At 59.3% G+C, this 19,201-nt stretch overlaps 1 protein-coding gene across 1 annotated transcript in view; it reads left to right on the top strand.

Moving 5' to 3' along the window:
* MPRIP (myosin phosphatase Rho interacting protein) overlaps positions 1-19,201 on the top strand; it is a 95,044-nt gene that overhangs the window by 56,555 nt on the left and 19,288 nt on the right. Inside the window, exons 6-15 of the mRNA XM_052657475.1 lie at positions 1,990-2,203; positions 3,274-3,787; positions 6,756-6,897; positions 7,682-7,786; positions 9,096-9,152; positions 10,087-10,155; positions 12,214-12,303; positions 13,927-14,036; positions 16,118-16,655; positions 17,826-17,942. Of these exons, the coding sequence (XP_052513435.1) occupies positions 1,990-2,203; positions 3,274-3,787; positions 6,756-6,897; positions 7,682-7,786; positions 9,096-9,152; positions 10,087-10,155; positions 12,214-12,303; positions 13,927-14,036; positions 16,118-16,655; positions 17,826-17,942 (1,956 nt within the window). The remainder of the gene's footprint in view (positions 1-1,989; positions 2,204-3,273; positions 3,788-6,755; positions 6,898-7,681; positions 7,787-9,095; positions 9,153-10,086; positions 10,156-12,213; positions 12,304-13,926; positions 14,037-16,117; positions 16,656-17,825; positions 17,943-19,201) is intronic.

The raw sequence follows: 19,201 nt of genomic DNA, 5'->3' as shown, positions 1-19,201 counted from the left end.
CCTCCTTTTTACTGGCCTTCTGCTCAGCTGCCATGCCCCAGGGTAGAAAAAGTGGCTTTCTGTGGGAAACTTGGTCACAAGGGGCCTGCTTAGCATGTGGAGGCTGCAGAAGCCCCTTGACTGGGCCTCCCTTCCTGCCCCATTTTCTCTTTGCTCTCAGCTGGCTTCTTTATGGTACTGACAGCCCTGGGCCTTTTCCCCGCCTTGCACGGGTGCCAGGGCTCTGTCGGTATGAGCACCAGCACCCCCACCAGTGGTGGCAGTGTGGAGGGTGGGCGTGGTGCCATGTGGCCCTGGCCCCGCCCCTGCCAGGTCTGCTTTCCACCCATGTGCTCTGGAGGAGAGAAGTGGCTACCCAGAAACCAGCCCCTGCCCTGCCCCACTGCCCCTGCTGACGTGGCGAGGCTGGGCACACAGGCAGGAGACAGCATGGCTACCACGGGAGACTCACCATGGACCTTGGCGCCTCCAGGGCCCTGTTCCTCTGGGCTGAGTCCTAAGAAGGTCAGGGGCCCAGGAAGCAGGCCTGGAACCACCTGGTGCTAGGAAGCCCTGTCACTGACCCTCACATCTCAGGCCTGGAATTTCTTCTTGGAGATCCTCACCAGCACCCTGCCCAATGCTGGGTTCACCCCAGCATCAGGAAGGAGTGCATGTGCCAGGGCCCTACTCTCACGGGCACAGTGCTGCCCTTCCTTTACAGCCCATGTTGGCAGCCTCTATGTCCCTTGGTCCAGCCCCCCTCCACGGAGGGGACGGACTCGTCAAGCATGGTCTCCAGGTAATGCCCACACGGCTCTACCCTGAGCCCCACAGAGCCAGGGGCCAGGGCCACATGGCACCACGCCCACCCCCCACACTGCCAGCACTGGCGGGGGTGCTGGCCTCAGAGCGTGGGCCCCAGGTTATTGTGGAGGCACAGCAGGCCACCCAGAGAGACCTCTGCTCAGGGCAGCGTGGCTGCTGGGTGTGGAGCCAGGGCACCGCTGACCGCAGGCTCGGGGCCTCGGGGCTGGTGTCCTGGGGTCGTTGGAGCTGGTTCTGTTGGAGCCTTGGGGAACCGTCAGAAGCCACGTTCTTCCAGGACCCTACCTCTTCCATGGTGGCTCAGAGCGCTCAGGAGTCTCCAGCCAGGGAGGCAGGGCTACTGATGGCTGTGACAGAAGGGGTGGTGGGGGTTCCCGGGTCTGCGGGAGAGCCACCCCAGCTTCATCTGTCCCAGGAGGCCCGAGACCCTTGTGGAACTGAGGAAGCTCTGGACTAGGCAAAGTGCTGGCTGTCTCACTGTGGACACAGGTTCCCACCCAACAGGCACACCCCGTCCTGGGCCCTCCTCCTCTCCCAGAGGCCCCTGGGGGTGCCAAATGCTCAAAGCCCCACTCTGCCTCTTATTGGCCATGTGAATGTGGGTTGCCACCTCCTCTCAGCCTAGGTGAGCTCCCCTTGTAGGAGCTTTTGGGGTGGCTGGTGAGGACTGGAAGGTGTGGTGCTAGTCAGAGCCCAGCAGGCAGTCTGTTTTTGGGAAGGACCGCCAAGATGTGCCTCACTTTGAGGGGTGCCCAGAGCCATCCTGCTAGTGGCAGGTCAGGAGCAGGCACCCCAGTGCCTGGGTGGGCAGGAGCTCGGGTCCGGGGCGTGAGCAGGTGCCATAGGCTTACAGTGTGGAGTTACAGTCCTCTGTATGCTCTGGCTAAGTACCTCGTACACAAATGCTGTCCCTTGGGGCAGCACCAGCTGCAGCTTGGGCTCCCACCTGGGCTCCAGGCTCCCATTCTGCATGCCTAGAAGCTTTGGGTGCTGGCTGGGGCTGCAGAAGAAAGAAAGCTTCCAGCCCAGCCGGGATGTCTCTGTGCAGAACCTTGCTTCCTGGCATCTGGGCCTCTGACACTGCAGTTGACCTTGGTAACCAGGTACTCGGGCAGCCCAGACCCGTGCACTGGCTCGGGCAGGGTGCTTCCCGACTTGCATGGACACCACTCTCCCCTGCAGGAGCCAGGGCCGGCCAAGATGGCTGTCACCAGCAGCAGCAGCAGCATCCCCAGTGCTGAGAAAGTCCCCACCACCAAGTCCACACTCTGGCAGGAAGAAATGAGGGCCAAGGACCAGCCAGACGGGAGCAGCCTGAGTCCAGCTCAGAGTCCCAGCCAGGGCCAGCCTCCTGCGGCCAGCACCCTGAGGGAGCCAGGGCTTGAGGGCAGAGATGGTAAGTGGTAGCCAGGGTGGCCACCGTGCCTGCATGTCTTGGTACCCCACCTCCCAGCACTAGTTCGGGCCTCCTGACAGGGCGAATAGGTGCTGGGGCTCAGGTGCCCCTGTGTGTCTGCTGGCCCACCAGCCTTCAGTTGCTCCCATGCCCCAGCCTGGTGTCATGAGAATCGGGATGCTTTGCAGTGAGCTCTGCGTCCAAAGGAGCCTCTGCTCCCCGTGGCTGCTCTGTGTTCAAGGCCTGGTTATCTGAAGCCCACTGTGTCCTGTGAGCAGCATCAAAGGCTGTCCAGTCCTTCTCCCACTGATGCACCCTGCCCAGGCGCTGGCTGAAGCAGGGGAACAGCTGGCAGGACCACATGTCTCCTTCCAGGACTTGCAGTTGTCTGAGCAGAGCGGGGCAGTACTTGGTCTCTGTTGTCCAGGCCTAGAGGGCTCTGCATGACAGGCCAGCTTCCCTGTTTCCATCTGTCCACTAAAGACACATGGACAGCTGAGACTGTGCTCACTCAGGCAAGATGCACCTTGTTCAGGCTCTGGGCAAAAGCCGCTCGGTACTCCCCCACTGTGGGTGCCCACCACATCCAGGATTTGCCTCTCCTCTGCTCCTCCTGGGTGGCCTCCCTGCCTGTAACGATGCACTGAGAGGCTGCACGGCCTCTCGTGATGCGCTCTCTGTCATGATGTACTCGGTTTCCAGCTTGGCTGTGTGGTATTGGGGATCTCAGTTCCCCAACCAGGGAATTGAACCGTGCCCCCTGCAGTGCAGTGTGGAGTGTTAACCACATTCCCTGGGTTCTCCTTGGTGTTCAGTGGGAAGTGGTTGTTGGTGGGATGTCCCTTCTTGGGGATCCTGTTGTCCCAGCTGAGCCCCCAGACTAGAGCTCAGGGACCCCTGGCCATCTGGCAGAGAGGTACCCATTAGAGAGAGGCAGGTAAGGATGCCCTGTTCCTTTCCTGGGAAAGGGCTCTGCCCTAGGGTGGCCTTGGACCTGCGTGCCTTCTCCAAGGGTTGTAGAACCGGAGGTGGCAGCAGGCCGAGCACGTCCTTTGTCCCTCGTCTTCCAGAGGAGAGTGCCACAAGTGGTGACCGCGTGGACTGTGGCCGCAAAGTCCGGGTGGAGAGCGGCTACTTCTCCCTGGAGAAAACCAAGCAGGATGTGAGGGCCGAGGAGCAGCAGCTGCCCCCACCGCTCTCCCCGCCCAGCCCGGGCGCCCCCACCAACAGGTACAGCGACTCCAGCCCACCCTCCTGCAAGCCTGGCCATCCCCTTCCTCCCCCAGGTCCTCAGTTCCCTGCCCGAACCGTCTGCAGCAGCTCCTTCAACTCCTTGGATGTGGCCAGCCATCCCCCTGCCCATGTGGACTCCGGCAGTGCTGGGGGGCGGGGAGCAGAGAGACCGGGGCGTGCCTATGCCTTTAAAGCCAGCAGGCAGTATGCCACCCTGGCCGACGTCCCTAAGGCCATCAGGATCAGCCACCGAGAAGCCTTCCAGGTGGAGAGAAGGCGGCTGGAGCGCAGGACTCGGGCCCGGAGCCCTGGCAGGGAAGAGGTGGCCCGTCTGTTTGGCAACGAGCGGAGGTAAGGGCCGGGGGGACTGGAGGGCCAGGGTCTTGCACACACTCTACCCACTCCTGCAGCCCCTACTGTGCACACTCAACATGCTCTCTCATACAGGCACCCACATGTGCACTCACAAACTCATGCATTTTGTGACATTCTGTCACGGATTTGGAGATGGGCCAAGGCCAGGTGGAGCTGTGGTCTGAGGCGGGGAGGGCCCTGCACTTGCGGAGAGTGAGGGAAAGAGCATGGTTCTGTCTCTGAAGCCTCCCAAGTCCAGGCCTGGACCAGAGTGCCCCAGTGCCCGTTCCAGTAGAAGCTTCCAGCCCCACGTGTAAACAGAGCCTCTGTGCAGTAGCAGGGCTCGAACCCTCGTGTGCAGTGGGTCATGCAGGCGTTCAAACCTCCCAAAATGATTCCAGAGCCTGTAACATGCTGCTTGCAGAGGAGGTTCAGACCCACTGTTAGTGTAGTGTCCTCGGCCCCACCCCCAGACCCAGCTCAGAATTGGAGCAAGTGGGGTCGTTGGATGACCCTTTGCAGAGCCCCGGTTGCTTTGCTCCCCTGCTCCTTCCCACCCACCTGCCCTCCCAGGCATCTCCTCCAGCACTAGGAAAACACACTTGAAGAGAGAAGCAAACAGAAGGTCCCTCAGTCCTGGAGGGGTAGGGGACACGCCCTCCAAACAGCATCTCCACCTGGTTTACTAGTAACCCTTTGAGGTGTGTGAGCACTCCATATGCAGGGCAGAATCGGGAGCAGGGCTCCTCCTCACGGGAACAGCCTGGGACAGCAGAGCTGGGGCAGGGCCGAAGTTGTCCTTAGTGTGCTTAAGTGTAAGTGAAAGGATTTGCTAGATGTAGGAGGCCAGTGGCCTGGGCAAGGGGGCTTCTCACCGCGTCCTGGAGGCCCCCAAGCAGGCAGCCACACCTTGGTTTGGCGGGGACCAAAGAATTAACATTCAGCACACCTGCTTGGCTTGGAGTTCCCACCCGGCTATGGCTGGGACAGATGGCACCTCTGGGGCTTTGCTTCGCCTGCTCTGTCACCATGGGGAGGGGCTTTTGCCTGGTGTGGCTCCCCTGGGGCCCTCTCCTCTGCATCCTGACACTGTCACATTACTTCTCGCTGCCCTTGTGTCCTCTGGCTGGCTGCTGTCCTGTCCAAGGCCTGCCCTCTGACCCTGAGCCGCTCCTGGTGCTGGATTGGACCCCTGTCTTGTGGTGCAGAACAGAGCCCCAGATGGGCAGGACACCAGCCACCATGCCCAGGGGGCGGCTGCAGGAAGCCTGGCTGAGAGGCCTCAGGGTGGGTGTCCTGACTAGTCCTGGCCCTGAAGTAGTCTTTGGACTGGCCGCAGAGCCTCCCCAGTGTTTCTCAAATGGTGAGCTGTGCCGAGCAAGTGTGGCGGGGGTGGCTGGTTGAACCACTGGTGACTGACACCAGGCCCAGCTGCCAAGGTCCCACCTGCTGCTTGGCTGGGAGTCCAGACCAGGCTCACCGGGATGCCTTTGCTGTCCCAGCTGTAGGACTACAGGGACCTGAGCTGAAAAGGCCCCATTTTACAGACGCCTGAGGTGGACTCCCCCAGACCCCTGGCAGGTGGCACTTCCCTCCCTCTTCTGACCTCTCGTGGCTGGCCCGGCCCGCAGCATGCAACTGGCCTGACTCACTGGCCCCTGCATCTCGAGGCCATCGTGGGGCTTTCTGGTCCTGAGGTCGGTTGGAAGAGCTCTCATTCTACATGTGAGCGGGTCTGTCTTCTAAACCTAGCAGGATACTTGGGACAGGCCACCTCGGGTGCGCAGCCAGCCGGAGCACCGGCAAGAACTCCCCATGGTTCCCAGGCGCTCCCACGCCGCCTGGCTTCCTGCACTCGCTCGCTCGCTCCCCCGCTGCAGCTGCTGCTGGCCTGCAGGAGACTCCACGGGAGCAGAGATGGCTCCACAGGGAGCTGGTCCCTGGGAGTCTGCCTTCCTGAGGAAGGACCCCCGAGAGCCCCTTCCACTGGTCCCCTCCCAAGGACGAGCTGGCCTCCCCTTCCTCATGAAGTTAGGCTTCAGGCTACTGGGCCCAGTGGCCCTTCACTTGCTGCCCTCGACTCTGCTGCTAGTCCGATGCAGGGACAGCTCTCCCTGTGAGACAGCTCAGGGGGAACAGGGCTCTGGCCTGGGGACACGTGGGCAGCTCATGAGGGTACATCCACCAGGCGGATGCTCATGTCGCGGGGAGAGGATAGTCTCCCTCTTCAGTGATCGCCTTGGGATTTTGCTTTAATTCTTGGGATGATTTTGATTTACCATATTTGATTTTTACCAGCAGTTCTTTTCTGTTTATTCATTCTCCAGCCTTGTTTTCTTCCAGGTCTTGCCCCTCTCCACTCCTCCTGCTGTGTCGCTGTGACGTTACTCGCCCCTCCTCCGCCTGCTTCGCTCCCATCTCAGCTCCGTCTCCAGCCGTAGATGGCCTGATGATGCCGCCCGCCCTTTCACACGAAATCAACTTGCTTTGTTTTTAATTTGGGTTTTGATTCTTTTTACTGTTGGCAGAAACAATGTTAATTCATGGGTCTTTTTCTTGCTAAATTTTGGACACCCTGGGGTGGGGGCTGCATCCGATCTGCTGAGGCACGTGGTGAGGCCAGGGCGCCTGAGTTGCTGGCTGCCTTCTACCAGTCTGTGGCTCAGGAGGGGACGCTGGCGTGTGAGAGCCGAGTGTGTCAGCCCAACAGCCCGTGTGGCATCTGCGGTGCGGGGCTGGGAGGCAGAGCTGCCCCGTGTGGAGGTGGGAGAGGAAGTGGGGGCATCAGGCGAGCTGGCCGAATGAGGGGTGTGTGCGGCCGGCACCCTACACGAGGGTGGCCCAGGAGCTCGGGTGAGCCGGCGTGGGGTGCTGGCTGCAGGAGCCCCTCAGACTCCGGACCATGTCCCCTTAGGCTCCGGGGACCCTGTCTCCCCGCTCAGTGGCCTCGTGCCCTCTCTTGCAGGAGGTCCCAGGTAATAGAGAAGTTTGAGGCCCTGGACACAGAGAAGGCAGAGCACATGGAGACCAACTTGTCCACCGGGCCCTCAGCCTCAAGTGACACTCGACAAGGCCGCAGCGAGAAGAGGGCGTTCCCTAGGAAGCGGGTGAGCGTCTGGGCTCTGGGCAATACTGGGGCGGTGCAGGCGGTAGGGACAGGTGGCATATGGCCCCCCATACAGCACATTCACATGTGGGTGCACTTCTGCCCAGCTTCCTGCTCTCGTTTCCTGGTCGTTTCTTGCGTCTCTCACCTTCTTCCCTGAGGGAACTTCTTGAGGGTGAGGCCCGTCTTCTGCATTTTCCTCTCGGAATTCCGTCCGTCTCTGCTCAGAGCTGCTCTCGTGCGCCTTGGGTCCCAGGTCCTAACTAGAGCCATTCTTCCTCTCTGAGGCCGTCTGGCCTTCCTTCTCGTCTTTTCTGGCCATGGCCAGAGCCCTCGTTTCTCTCTGCTGAATCTCCAAGGTGGATTCTGCTTCTGAAACTCTCCTCCAGGGCCCCTGCTTCTTGAGGCTCCGCCAAGTCCACCCTCTGTCTTCCTCCTGTTCTCTCTGGGCTCTCCTGCTCGCTGCACAGAGCCCAGCTTCTTCCCTCTGTGAAGGCCCAGGGAGGATGGGGACCCGGAGAGCCAAGGGGCTTGTACATCTGCAAGAAAAGGCTGCCCTGTCCACCAGAGCGGCTCAAGCCCCGGCAGGTAGCTGGAGGCTCAGGACCAGGAGTCTGGGCGTGGGTCCCATCTGCACGCAGGTCCTGGCCGCAGGGGCAAGGGTGCCGAGGTACCAGACAGCAAAGCCCCATTCCTTGCCCGCAACACGGCCCTGAAGCCCGCCCTCCTGCGGCTCCAGCGGATGAGGGACTGGCTGGTGCTGACGGGACTGCTCTCTGCCACAGGACCTCCCCAGCGAAGCTCCTCTCCCAGATGCCTCGGCCTCCCCACTGTCTCCACACCGAAGAGCCAAGTCACTGGACAGGAGGTCCACGGAGTCCTCCCTGACGGTGAGCCCGGGCGCCTGTGCTCCGAGGCCTGGAGATGTCGTCCCTGCTGCTTGTCACAGGGCTCTGTCTGCTGGTGTCCGTGCTGGCTGCCCCCGTGCACGGGCCGTCATGTCTGTGTGAGAAGCAGATGCTGTGTTTCTGCCCCTTCTTTGGGCCATGTGGGCATCCTGAGCTCTGAGATCTCCGGCAGAGGAGGCCACCAGGACTGCAGAATTTTGGCTCCGGGGGTTGGGGCCACAGCACGAGCCTCTGTTCTTCTCGTTTTGAGTGTTTGTCTCTGTAACGTCTTGGAGGCAGGAGCCCCCTTCCCACTGGGCACGTCACTTGTTCATGGAGTCACCATGGAGGGGGCCTGGCCGTCGCTCCAGGGTGTGGGAGCTATGGCTGTTGGGTGGAGGTAGGGAGTGGTCAGGCAGGTCTGGCGGGACCACCGCCCCCTCAGGGAGCCCCGAAAGGCAGATCAGAGCCCCAGGAGTGAAGACAGTGGCTCACATGGGTCCCTCTTGCCTTCGTCCTCGGCCTCCTGAGGAACCAGGGCTGGTCCCACCCCTCCAGGCGTGGGGCCCCCAGCGGCTCCTGAGCTGGACCAGGGCACGTGCTCTCTCACCTGGAGTCTGGACTTTGCAGCAGAGGCTCCAGGGCACCCATGGCTGCTGGGTGTCCCTCCCCGGGGCACGTGTTCTCTTAACTCTCCTTGGGTCCTTGGACATTGCAGTGCTGCATCTCCGTGCACCTGGCCTTGCCACGCCCGCCCATGAGACACCAGCCAGGCCCAGGGCTGCGAGAGCCCTCCGGGTGCTCTCAGGTGCTGTCAGCACCTGCTGTCCTGGCTCTGCTGCTTGTAGGGAAGCGGGGGCTCAGGGTCATCCTGGCAGGCCAGTGGCTGGAGGCTCCTGGCAGCTCACTGCTGCGCCGTGCTCACACCAGGTGCCGTCAGTCTTCCCGTGGCTTTTATGAGACTCTCAGTCTCGGCCGTCACTGCTCATCTTCCCTCCACGCGAGATGCCGGATGGCTCTGTCTGGACTGTTCTCTGCTTCCCGGCGGCCCTGCTGTGCTGCTCGTGGGCCGAGGGGGCCACACCTGCGCCCTGTGTGCAACCTTGCCCTCCTTGGAGATGCACACCCCGAGAGTGGCTTGGGCAGCCCCTGCCAGGGCAAGGAGCCACATGTGCTCATCTGGCACGTGGAAAAGCCCCCTTTCCTAGGGCCCCTCACTGGAAGAGAAAGGCCTGCCTCGTCAGTCCGCTTCTGCACAGATCCAGACACGAGGCTGCTTTTCTCTGAGCTGTTCTTTATTCCTCTCTCTTAGCCCGACCTGCTGAATTTCAAAAAAGGCTGGCTGACCAAGCAGTATGAGGATGGCCAGGTGAGTGGCTGGAACTGCCGTGGCCCCAGGCGCCAGGGAGCAGGTGCAAGGTCCAGCTGGCCTTGTCCCCGTGGGTGTGAGAGCACTGGCCCTTGTCCACCACCTCCAGGACTGTGACCACGACCCCATCTCCTCAGAAGTGGGGGTGTGGTGGGCAGTGGGGGCACCAGCCTGCCTGCTGCCAGCATGTGGACTGCTCTCCCGCTCCTGGTGGGCATCAGCCTCAGGCCTGGGGATGCCCTTCAACCTGAGCTTCCCGCCTGGCCACATTCTGCAGAGGTTTCCTGAGAGCCCAGGTCCCCCAAGAACAGGCTCCCTGGTTGTGAGGTGGTAGGCAGCAGCTGAGATGCTGCCACAGGTCTGGGAGGAGCTGGCGGACTTGAGCAGAAAGACCAAGCCACTAGTGGCTGCTGGGGTGGAGACCAGGCCTCTGGGAGGCAGGAGAAGCCTCGGGTCCCTCTGCGAGACCCCCGGATGCCCCTCCCCACCCTCCTCCTCTCTCTCTCTCTCCCCTCCGTACCCACCCCGTCGGCTCTGCCTGCAGACTCAGCGCCCCTGTCGATCCTCACAGTGAAGACTGGGAAGTCTGGCTGGTTGTGATTGGGTCACCCCTGCTGGCAGCAGGTGGGCACCCCTCTGGCTAGACAGCAGGTGGCCGCAACTCACAGGCTGCCTCCTTGGGCTTGGGGGGCCTGGCTCCCCTCTGCAACCACACCCCTGCGGGTGGAGTGCCCACACCACCTTATCACAGGGGAGAAGGCGTGTGCATGTGGCTGCCTGTGGCCTGAGCAGAGTCCTGTGTGTGTGCCCCAGCCAGAGGGGCCACCTACTGTCTGCGTTCCCTTGCTCAGGGAGGTCCCCCAGGACCCTGGCTGTGGAGCGCCTCGGAGCAGAAGTGTGGAGTTCAGTCTTGATTTTTCCTCTTCTTTTTTAGTGGAAGAAGCACTGGTTTGTCCTTGCTGATCAAAGCCTGAGGTTCTACAGGGACTCGGTGGCTGAGGAGGTGAGTGTCTCAGGTCCACCCTGTGTGCTGACGGGTGGCCCAGTCCAGCCCTGGGGCAGACTCTGATGTTCAGGGACTGACTTCTGCTGGAAGTAGGCTCTCCAAGCCCTGCTTCAGCACCTGGGATGGGGGGCTCCAGCAGCTTTTCTTGTCTTGTGTTTTTTGAAAAACACTGAAAGATGTCTCATTTTAAAACTCAGAATGAGCAGTTTTGTTCTTTCTACACGGAAATATTGTGGTGAATTGTCTTGCAAAGAATCAAACTAATATATCTTGTCCCCTGTTTTCTGGACAAGGATGGGATGTGGCAGGTGAACTTGGCAGCCTGGTTGAGAGCCCTGGTTCCATGGTTGAACACCAAACAGAAGGGCTTTTTCTTCGCCTACAAAAAAAACCCTCTCTTCTGAGTTTGGCATTCTGTTCCTGCACCTTTCCCTTGCTTCCCACTCCAGGAATCTCCTTTGGGAGATACAGTCCCAAGTGTGAATGATGTTAGTGGTTCTTGTGCCTCTGTAAGCACAGGCGACAGAGGCTGGTGGGCAGGCAGATGGGGCGTAGTGTGGGTGCCGGCGGCTGCAGGAGCACACGCAAGTGCTGGGTTGTTCTCACAGTGTACTTTATGGACCCTGGAGACCCATCCAGGGTTTTATAACAAAAATAGTGCTGTAAGACTACAATGCCGTTGACCTCTTCCCTTGTGCTGATGGTGGGTGCTTTAGCCAGCCAGGCTGCAGGAGCAGATAGCCAGTGTGTCCTTCACTGCCACACGTTTACAGTCTTACAGAAAGGGCCTTCACAGGACAGGAAAAGTGCTGATTTACTAGTCTCAGCCTTCAGCACCTGCCGGAAGCTGGCAAAGTCCCTTGTGCTGCTTGTCCAGGCATAATGCCACCTCATGGGGAGCACCCGCTACGACCGCGCTGCCCTCTGCCATCCCCCCTCCTCACGGCCCACCGTCTCTGCTTAAACACCAATGCACAGATGCGCACTCAATTAAATAAACCGAGTCTCTTCCTTCAAGGAAAACGACTGACAGAACTGTTATCAATGATTCAATTTGAGATTTTAAGAAAAACTGGAACTTTGGAAAACTTGTGTTCATTGTCGCTCGCCTGACAGTGTCGCTGAGCTTAGACTCCCTGATGAAATGGGCAATGATGACAGTGGACCCAGCGTTCGCTCCGGAACAAGGAGCACGCCAGTGTCTGGGGACTCTCCCAGGAGACGGGACCGTGGTGTCGCGCGTGGGTCAGAGGTCCATTCACGGAGCAGGGTAGAACCGTGGAGGTTAACATAACAGCAAGGGCAGAAAGACTCCACTATGCAGTTCACCTTTAAGAAGCTACCACTTGTCAGAGAAGAACAGCCGCAACTGTCTGAAAAGACTTCCAGCCTGAGTCTGTTGTGAGGCCAGGCCCTCCTCATACACTTCAGCCAAAAGCTGCCAGCAGACTGAGTTCAGAGACCCATGTGAGAATCCAGCTGTCCTCGGAAGTTAGGCATTAAAGGCAGGTGCAAAAATCTCTTGCTGTTTTTTTTTTTTTCCAAAATTTTTTTGATGTGGACCATTTTTAAAGTCTTTACTGGATTTGTTACAATATTGCTTCTGTTTCATGTTTTGGTTTTGGCTACAAGGCATGTAGGATCTTAGCTCTGCAACCAAGGATTGAACAAACACCCCCTGCATTGGAAGGCAAAGTTTTAACCACTGGACTGCCAGGGAAGTCCTGCAGGTTTTTTAAATTAATACTTTTTATTTATGAAATGGGTTTGTGCTCTTAAATGACTAAAAATTTTTATTTTTCTTTTTTTTTTCAGTTTCTAATATGGCAAATATCAATAGATAAAAACCCCCATGAACAAAAGCTCTTTGGGGCCCTCAGTTTTTAAGAGTGTAAAGGAGGTCTGAGAACCCCGGCCTGGATGTCCCTGGCAGGATGGGGGTGGGGGTGGCATGGATGCTTCTAGGTGGTGTGTGGTTGGCAGCACCTGCGAGAATACCTGTCCCGTAGACATAAAGCTCACGGGACACTTCTAAACCTCTCACCTTCTCTGCAGGCAGCCGACTTGGATGGGGAAATTGACTTGTCTACGTGCTGCGATGTCACAGAGTACCCAGTGCAGAGAAACTATGGCTTCCAGATCCATGTGAGCAGGGTGGGGCTGGGCGGCAGGCTGGGTGTGAGGGGTGGGCCTTGGGCCTGACGGGCGGGCACCTCATCCTCTCCTTTTCTCAGTCCTGTAGCTCCCCACCCATCCCCACTCTGTGATCTCAGCAGAAAGCAGATGCCAGCATCTCTCCCTCGAGGCCGTCTAGAGCCTTCGTAGTAATAAGGTCTTTCTTTCAGTAGAACAGGGACCGCTGGAAAGAGGTGGGGTATGGGGAGTGAGAGTGAAGGTGTTGCTTCCTCAGCTCTCAGGGCACTAGCTTCTCATGCACTTACTCTTTGCTCGTCGATGTAGCCACTCACCGGAGGCTTTCTGCCCCACAGCCTTGTGAAGGACTCCAACGTGCAAGGTGCTGTCCCATTCTCAAAAAAATTATTTGACTGGACAGATGGAGCACTTCTTACTGACCACTTTATCAAAGATGGGGGTTTAAGGATTATTCAGGGGTAGCCAGATGAGGTGATGGCACAGACCCCCGGCTATGCCAGCTGGCTGATGCCCACTGCAAGTCTGAGGGTGCCCCAGAACCCCCACAAGTCAGATAACTAGCTGGGAGGACTCAGAGCACAGGGAACACTCTACTTAGAACCGCAGACACACTCTAGCAAAGGGTACAGACTGGGATCAGCCCGAGGAAGCACCTCGTGGAGAACTGCACTGAACAGGAAGCTTTCACATCCTTGGGGACAGTCTCTCTATTGGCACTGACGTTTGGTAACACACAGAGCTTCCAGCCTGGGGAGCTTGCTCGGGCTTAGGCCTGGCACCAGGCCCAAATGTGTCCAGAGTGCTCATAGCAGCTTCATAACCCATCAACTGGATCGTCCATGTGGTCAGGCAAGCTCCAGCCCTTCCCCCAGAGGCCAGCTGACATCACGCAGCCAGGCGTCTCCCTCCCACACGCCTAGTCTTTCGGGCTGGCTAGCCCCCACTCTGCTCCACAGTGGTGCAGGGCAGAGGCCAGACCTGTCCCTGGGCTGTGCTGCGTTTAGTCGCTAGGTTTCCCGAATTGCACGTGGATTCTTTACTGACTAAACCACGAGGGAAGCCCAGACCTGTCTTTGGGAAAAGCTAATTCTTCCCTCCTGAGAGCGTGAGGTGTGCGACGGGCACCCAGCAGCCTGCCAGCTGCCTGCCAGCTGCCACCCTGGGCTCCCGGGCTGGGACTCCCCTCCTGACCTTTGGGCCTAGATCCAGCATGTGGCAGTGACCAAGGTTAATCAAACTCAGAGAAGACCGAGTTCAGAGCTAAAGGCCAGTGAATTCATAAGAAGGAGAAATCCATCCCCCAGTCCGTTGGGCTGCAGGGCATCTGGCAGGGCACTCCACCTGTGACTTGGGGGCTCTGATGATTCCCTGTGCCCGTGTCCTGCAGAAGGGAGAGGCATGCTCAGTGAGCTAGACCCCTAGCCGCCTCTGCGGACAGTGCTGGGGGTGGTGCCAAGTTCCTGCTCTCTGGGCCTCGTGCTGAGACCCCCTTCCCTCAGCCCCTCCCATCAAGAGCAGCTCCTCTGGGAGGGGCATCCCGGGGGTGAGTCCTTCCTGCGAGCCCTTTGGGGTCAGCGAGGGGCACTCATGGCTAACACCTTGTCTTCCGTGCAGACGAAGGAGGGCGCCTTCACCCTCTCTGCCATGACGTCCGGAATCCGGAGAAACTGGATCCAGACCATCATGAAGCACGTCCACCCGACCTCTGCCCCGGATGTGACGAGGTGAGCCAGTCAGGTGCCCAGGAGGCTCAGTGCAGCCGCCCTGTCCCTCTGTCTGTTACTTGCACTGCCCCCACACCCTGCCAGCCCTGCCCAGTGCATGAACTCCCTGGGGCCTGGGTGTAAGGCATCTCTGGCCGCTGAGCCCTGGTTGGTCAGAGGCAGCACCAGATGCTGTGTCCACAGGCCACCTCAGCGTTGTCTTTTCTTGGTCTTCCTGCCTCACTCCTGCATCTGCAGGATGTCTGTGCAACCGGGACAGATGTCCCTTTGGAGCTTTTGGTGTGGGGGCCGAAGCTGGGGATGTTCCTGTGTTCATAGCCATGCTCTGGGAACCTCATCATTTGCCCCCCACTTTCCTCCTGCCTTGATGGTTAGAAACCTGCTGTTTTCATTTCACAGAAAGCAGATAGATCAGGATCTCTGCATGCAGCTGGTTCTGTGACACCCAGAAATCTGCTGCCTTCACTCCTGGCCTCAGTGCTTTCACTGGTCCTGAGAGTTTCTCCCTTACGCTTTTCCCTCCTGTAGTCCCAGTGCTTCTCAAGTGCCTCTCTTGGGCTGGAGGCCATGCCCGGAGGGTGGCCCTCGTGCCCACAGAGCACTCACGTCTCCTCCTGGGGGTGGCTTCACACCTTTGCCAAGTCCTGCCTCCCGGATGGTGACCTACATTTTTGAACAGAGTCGGGAAAGGATCCTAAAGGGACTCTCCTTTCTACTCTTTCTGTCCTGTCCTGACTCTATTCCTTCTTTCATTAGACGAACAGAATATTTGGTTGTTCCTGAGTCTGTATGACCAGGAGCAGAGGCCAAGGCCCTCCCTGGGCTCTCTGAGGGACCCCATGTGGCCGGTCCAGCTCTAGGTGGGGGGACGTTGGCCTTGGGGTGTCACAGAGCAGGTGTGGGGCTCTGGCCTCAGAAGCAGCGTGGAGAACGTGCTCAGGCCCACATGGCTCGGGACAGGTGCCTCCCCTCCACAGCAGGGCCATAGTGTCCTCCTGACAGGAAGAGACTCCAGTGTCAGTGGTCTGAGCCGAGGTGCTTGCCTCACTGTTTGCTCTGTGTGGGGGCTTTTATACTTTGAGGAAAGGATAGATGTTTTTAGTGCAGCTAAGCCATGCATGTCCCAGGAAGGTGTAGATGCCAGAAGTTGTAGCTCAATCCATGTGCTGCAGCCCCAACCTGGTGGGGTTGCAGGGGCTTCCTCTCCAGAGAGAGTGGCAGAGAGGTGGTGTGTTGGCCTGACCATCACACAGTTGGGGCCCTGGGCCAGCTTGCAGTTGGGTGTTGTTGAGAGGTCCATCCTGGAGAAGTGTGCCCAGGCATGTGGTCCTGGCCTGGAAGCCCCCAGGACAAGAGGGTACCTCTTCCGGAGGCTCCTTGTCTGTGTTCCCTGGAGGCCCCCAGCCCTAGCCCTTGCCACTCAGGGGCTTCCCACCCTGTGCTGAGGGCTTGGGTGGGACCAGAGGCCACTCTGCTCAGGCTGAGGGGGGAGTCTCGGGATCTTGTCCTCAGACGGCCACAACTTATGGTTGTGGGGGAGGGGGTGCACCCGGCTGCTGGGCAGGCAGGGGTGTCCTCCAGTGTCTGGCCCAGGTGGGCCACCAATCTTCTTGAGTCCTGACCAGTGAGCCCCTATGTGGTGCTGGCTTGTGGGAACCACCTGGGTCAGCCAGCTCACTGGCCCACAGGTGGTCCCAGGGCTGTCACACCAGCCACCAGGGTGGTTTTTTAAAACACAGACCTGACTGTGTTCCTTACCTGCTTATTGAAAACCCACAAGCCTTGAGGAAAGTAGCTGCTCCCGTTCACTCTGTCCCCACTGGCCCAGCACACGCTTCCCTCCCATATGGCCTCGTTTGGATGGTGGCTGTGCCCAGCAAACCTGACAGGGCTCTCAGACCCTAGCATCATCCAGCAGGAAACCTCTGGGCCATTGTCTTCGGCTCCTTCTCTGCCTGCGGGGCTGAGCCCCCTGGAATTCCCCCCAGGGGCTGCAGCTGAGCAGGAAAAGCACATAATGACAGCAGGGGCTGGGCCTGGTGGTGGGGGCCCCACCCGACCACTGTCTCTGGACCCTGCAGCTCGCTGCCGCAGGTGCAGGCCCGGAGCGGCTCCCCCTCGGAGACGAGGCCGCTGGAGAAGCAGGACGGGGAGCTTGGGGAGCCCGACCCTGAGCAGAGGAGGAGCCGGGCGCGTGAGCGCAGGCGCGAGGGCCGCTCCAAGACCTTCGACTGGGCCGAGTTCCGCCCTATCCAGCAGGCCTTGGCCCAGGAGAGGGCCGGTGGCCCTCGGGCCGAGGCGGAGCCCGGGGAGCTGGAGCGGGAGCGCGCACGCCGGCGGGAGGAGCGGCGCAAGCGCTTTGGGACGCCTGACGTGGAGGGGCCCAGTGCCGACGATGCGGCCCTGCGCATGGAGGTCGACCGGGGCCTGGGGCCGCCCACAGCTGCGGAGCTCAGGACCCAGAATGTGCATGTGGAGATCGAGCAGCGCTGGCATCAGGTGGAGACCACCCCGCTCCGGGAGGAGAAGCAGGTGCCCATCGCCCCCCTGCACCTGTCCTCCGAAGACGGCAGCGACCGACTCTCCACGCCCGAGCTGACCTCGCTGCTGGAGAAGGAGGTAGCGGCCAGGACGGGTGGGCGGGCTGGCTGATTCCATGCAACCCCCTTCCTTGGCCCTCTCTGTGCCCAACAGTGTAGGAGCCGTGGGCCTAGGCCCAAGGGCTTGTAGACCCCTCAGCAAACCAGGCACACAGACAGGTCCCAGATAAGTACTAGGAGGGCGGGCTGGGTCAGGGGGAGGTGCACACCAGGGCTTTCCATAGACCAGAGGGGTGGGTACTGCCATTGAGAGCCATTGGTGCCAGAGGTGGGTGTGGGGTGAGGTGTGTGTATTACCTTCCCTGTCTCTGGGGCACAGTGAACAGGTAGGCTCCTGTCTGGGCACAGCAGCCTGGCACCCTGGGTAAGGCCGGAGGGGTGTACATGGCTGGCCTGCCTGCTGATTCTGATGTGCTCTTTACTTTGGGGTCTGATGAAACCATAGGCTGGGCACCTGGCCTGCCTTCACCTCTCATCTTATTTTGTTAGATTCATGAGGCTGATATGTACCCACTAGCATCAACATTTTTCTATGACTGTTAATACAATAATAGAGGCAAAACACAGTAAATTAACAGTCCAAAATCAGATTGCTCTAAGCAGCTGGACTGCAGGGCAGCAGGCCACACACACTGGACTCTGAGACTGTTTTCAGACAGCACAGTTTGATACGAAGGTCCCTGTGCCAGTCAGCACAGCCTGCAGCTGTAAGGGGCAGGAGCCGATGGCTGGACTCACAGCTGCTAGGAACCACAATGAGAAGCTGCTTGCTTCTTGAGGACCCATCCTCCCCAACGTGATTTCATACAAAATCTATCATGTCCAGCTTGTCGAAGGAGGTTCTGTAGGAGCCGAGGTAGAGTCTTGGACAAGGTCTGCCTGGAGCAGCACAGGCCTTTTTGGCCATGCTGAGGACACCCAAAGGACCCAGTGGGCAGTCTTCCCTCAGGCACAGGCATGGAGTCCTTGTTCCTGTAGGGTCTGGCCTGGTGCAGCCCCAGCATCTGGAAGCTAGTGGCGCCCACGCAGATTCACAGCCTAAGCTGAACCGTTGGTGCAGTGTAGACCTGACAAGCGCACCTGCCGGTGAGCTCCGCCACACTGGACTGGGAGGACCACGAGGGCCATGCCATGCTGCTCCTGACCACTGCTGCCATCCTGCTTCACACGTGTGTCTTTTTGCCTGCAGTTGGAGCAGAGCCAGAAGGAGGCCTCAGACCTTCTGGAACAGAACCGACTGCTGCAGGACCAGCTGAGGGTGGCTCTGGGCCGGGAGCAAAGCGCCCGGGAGGGCTATGTGCTGCAGGTAGGGCTGAGGGGCTGCCACCCTCTGGGCACCCCCAGGCTTCATGTGCAGGACCCAGGCAGGCTAGGAATGTGCAAAACCAGTGCCAGGCTCTAGGGCCCTCTGTCGCAGGAGCAGGTGCTCTGGGCAGTGTGCTGCTGCTGCTCGTGTAACATTGGGAGAATCTGATGAACCCTCTACAGCCAAGGCTCTTTGGTTTTTTTCATAAAATAATTATGGTTGTCTTTCTCTTCAGCTCTCAAAGAGCCCAACATATATTTATTAATCAGTGTCACATGTTTGCAAGTCATCTCTAACTTCATAAGAACAGCATTAGTCTCATTTTACGGAAGAAACTGAGGAACAGACAAGTGCCTCCTTAGGATCCGCCCATGGCAGAGCTAGGACCGTGTCTATGCCCCACCCACAGGGCAGCCTGGGACTGTCCACTCGCCTAGCAGCCCCAGTTCTTACTTTCTGCTGAGCCTGAGGTTTGAGGGGGAAACATGGCTGCCCAGTCCTGAGCCAAGTGTCCAGACCCATCGTCTCCTGCAGGTGTCTCTGTGCCAGAGTGCCAGTCGCCAGCTGGTCTCAGGGAGCCGCGGGTGTCTCACCAGGCAGGAGGGCATTTGGGCAGGGCAGGCTGGTATGAGCTGCCAGTCCTGCAGTGCTCCAGGCCCTACACCAGTTCTGGGGTACAGCACTCCGCTGCCCCCTTAGCAAATGTGTGATGGGAAGAGGTAACAGACAGATGAGCTCCAGGAAGAGCAAAGCAGGATGGTGGGACTGAGAACATGAGTCTTGTCATCAAAGGCTGAGGGCACCACAGTCCAGTCCAGGTCCTGCACCCCATCCCCCAGCATCAGGTTCCTTGTCTGTGTACACCAAGACACGGTCCCAGAGGGTGCCCCCCCAACCCGCCCAGACTCTCCAGGCCCCTGAGTCACTGTGATACGTCTCTGCATCTGCAGACCGCAGCACACTGGTTTCCTTGGTCTGGTGGACCTTTGGGGCAGTCTGTCCTCCTGCCCACCCCCCCACAAAACACCCTCTGGTGGATGTTTTTTCTGCTTTCCTTTTCCCCAGCTTTGGCCTCAGTCCTAGGCACCCTATGTGCCCTGGACGCTCCTCCCAGCCCTTCAGCCATAGTTAGTGCCATGCCCAGTTCAGACCCTGAGACCCTGGGACCTGGTGTGGGGACACCCCTCTTTCCTGCACATGTCACTCTAGGACTTTCTGGGACATCTGTGCAGAGACCCCGCAGGTTTGGGGAGCACCTT

Source organism: Budorcas taxicolor, chromosome 19 (assembly GCF_023091745.1).
Source record: "Budorcas taxicolor isolate Tak-1 chromosome 19, Takin1.1, whole genome shotgun sequence".
Classification (NCBI taxonomy): Eukaryota; Metazoa; Chordata; class Mammalia; order Artiodactyla; family Bovidae; genus Budorcas; species Budorcas taxicolor.
The sequence above is the reverse complement of the archived record's forward strand: the minus strand, read 5'-3'. Positions and strand labels throughout refer to the sequence as shown.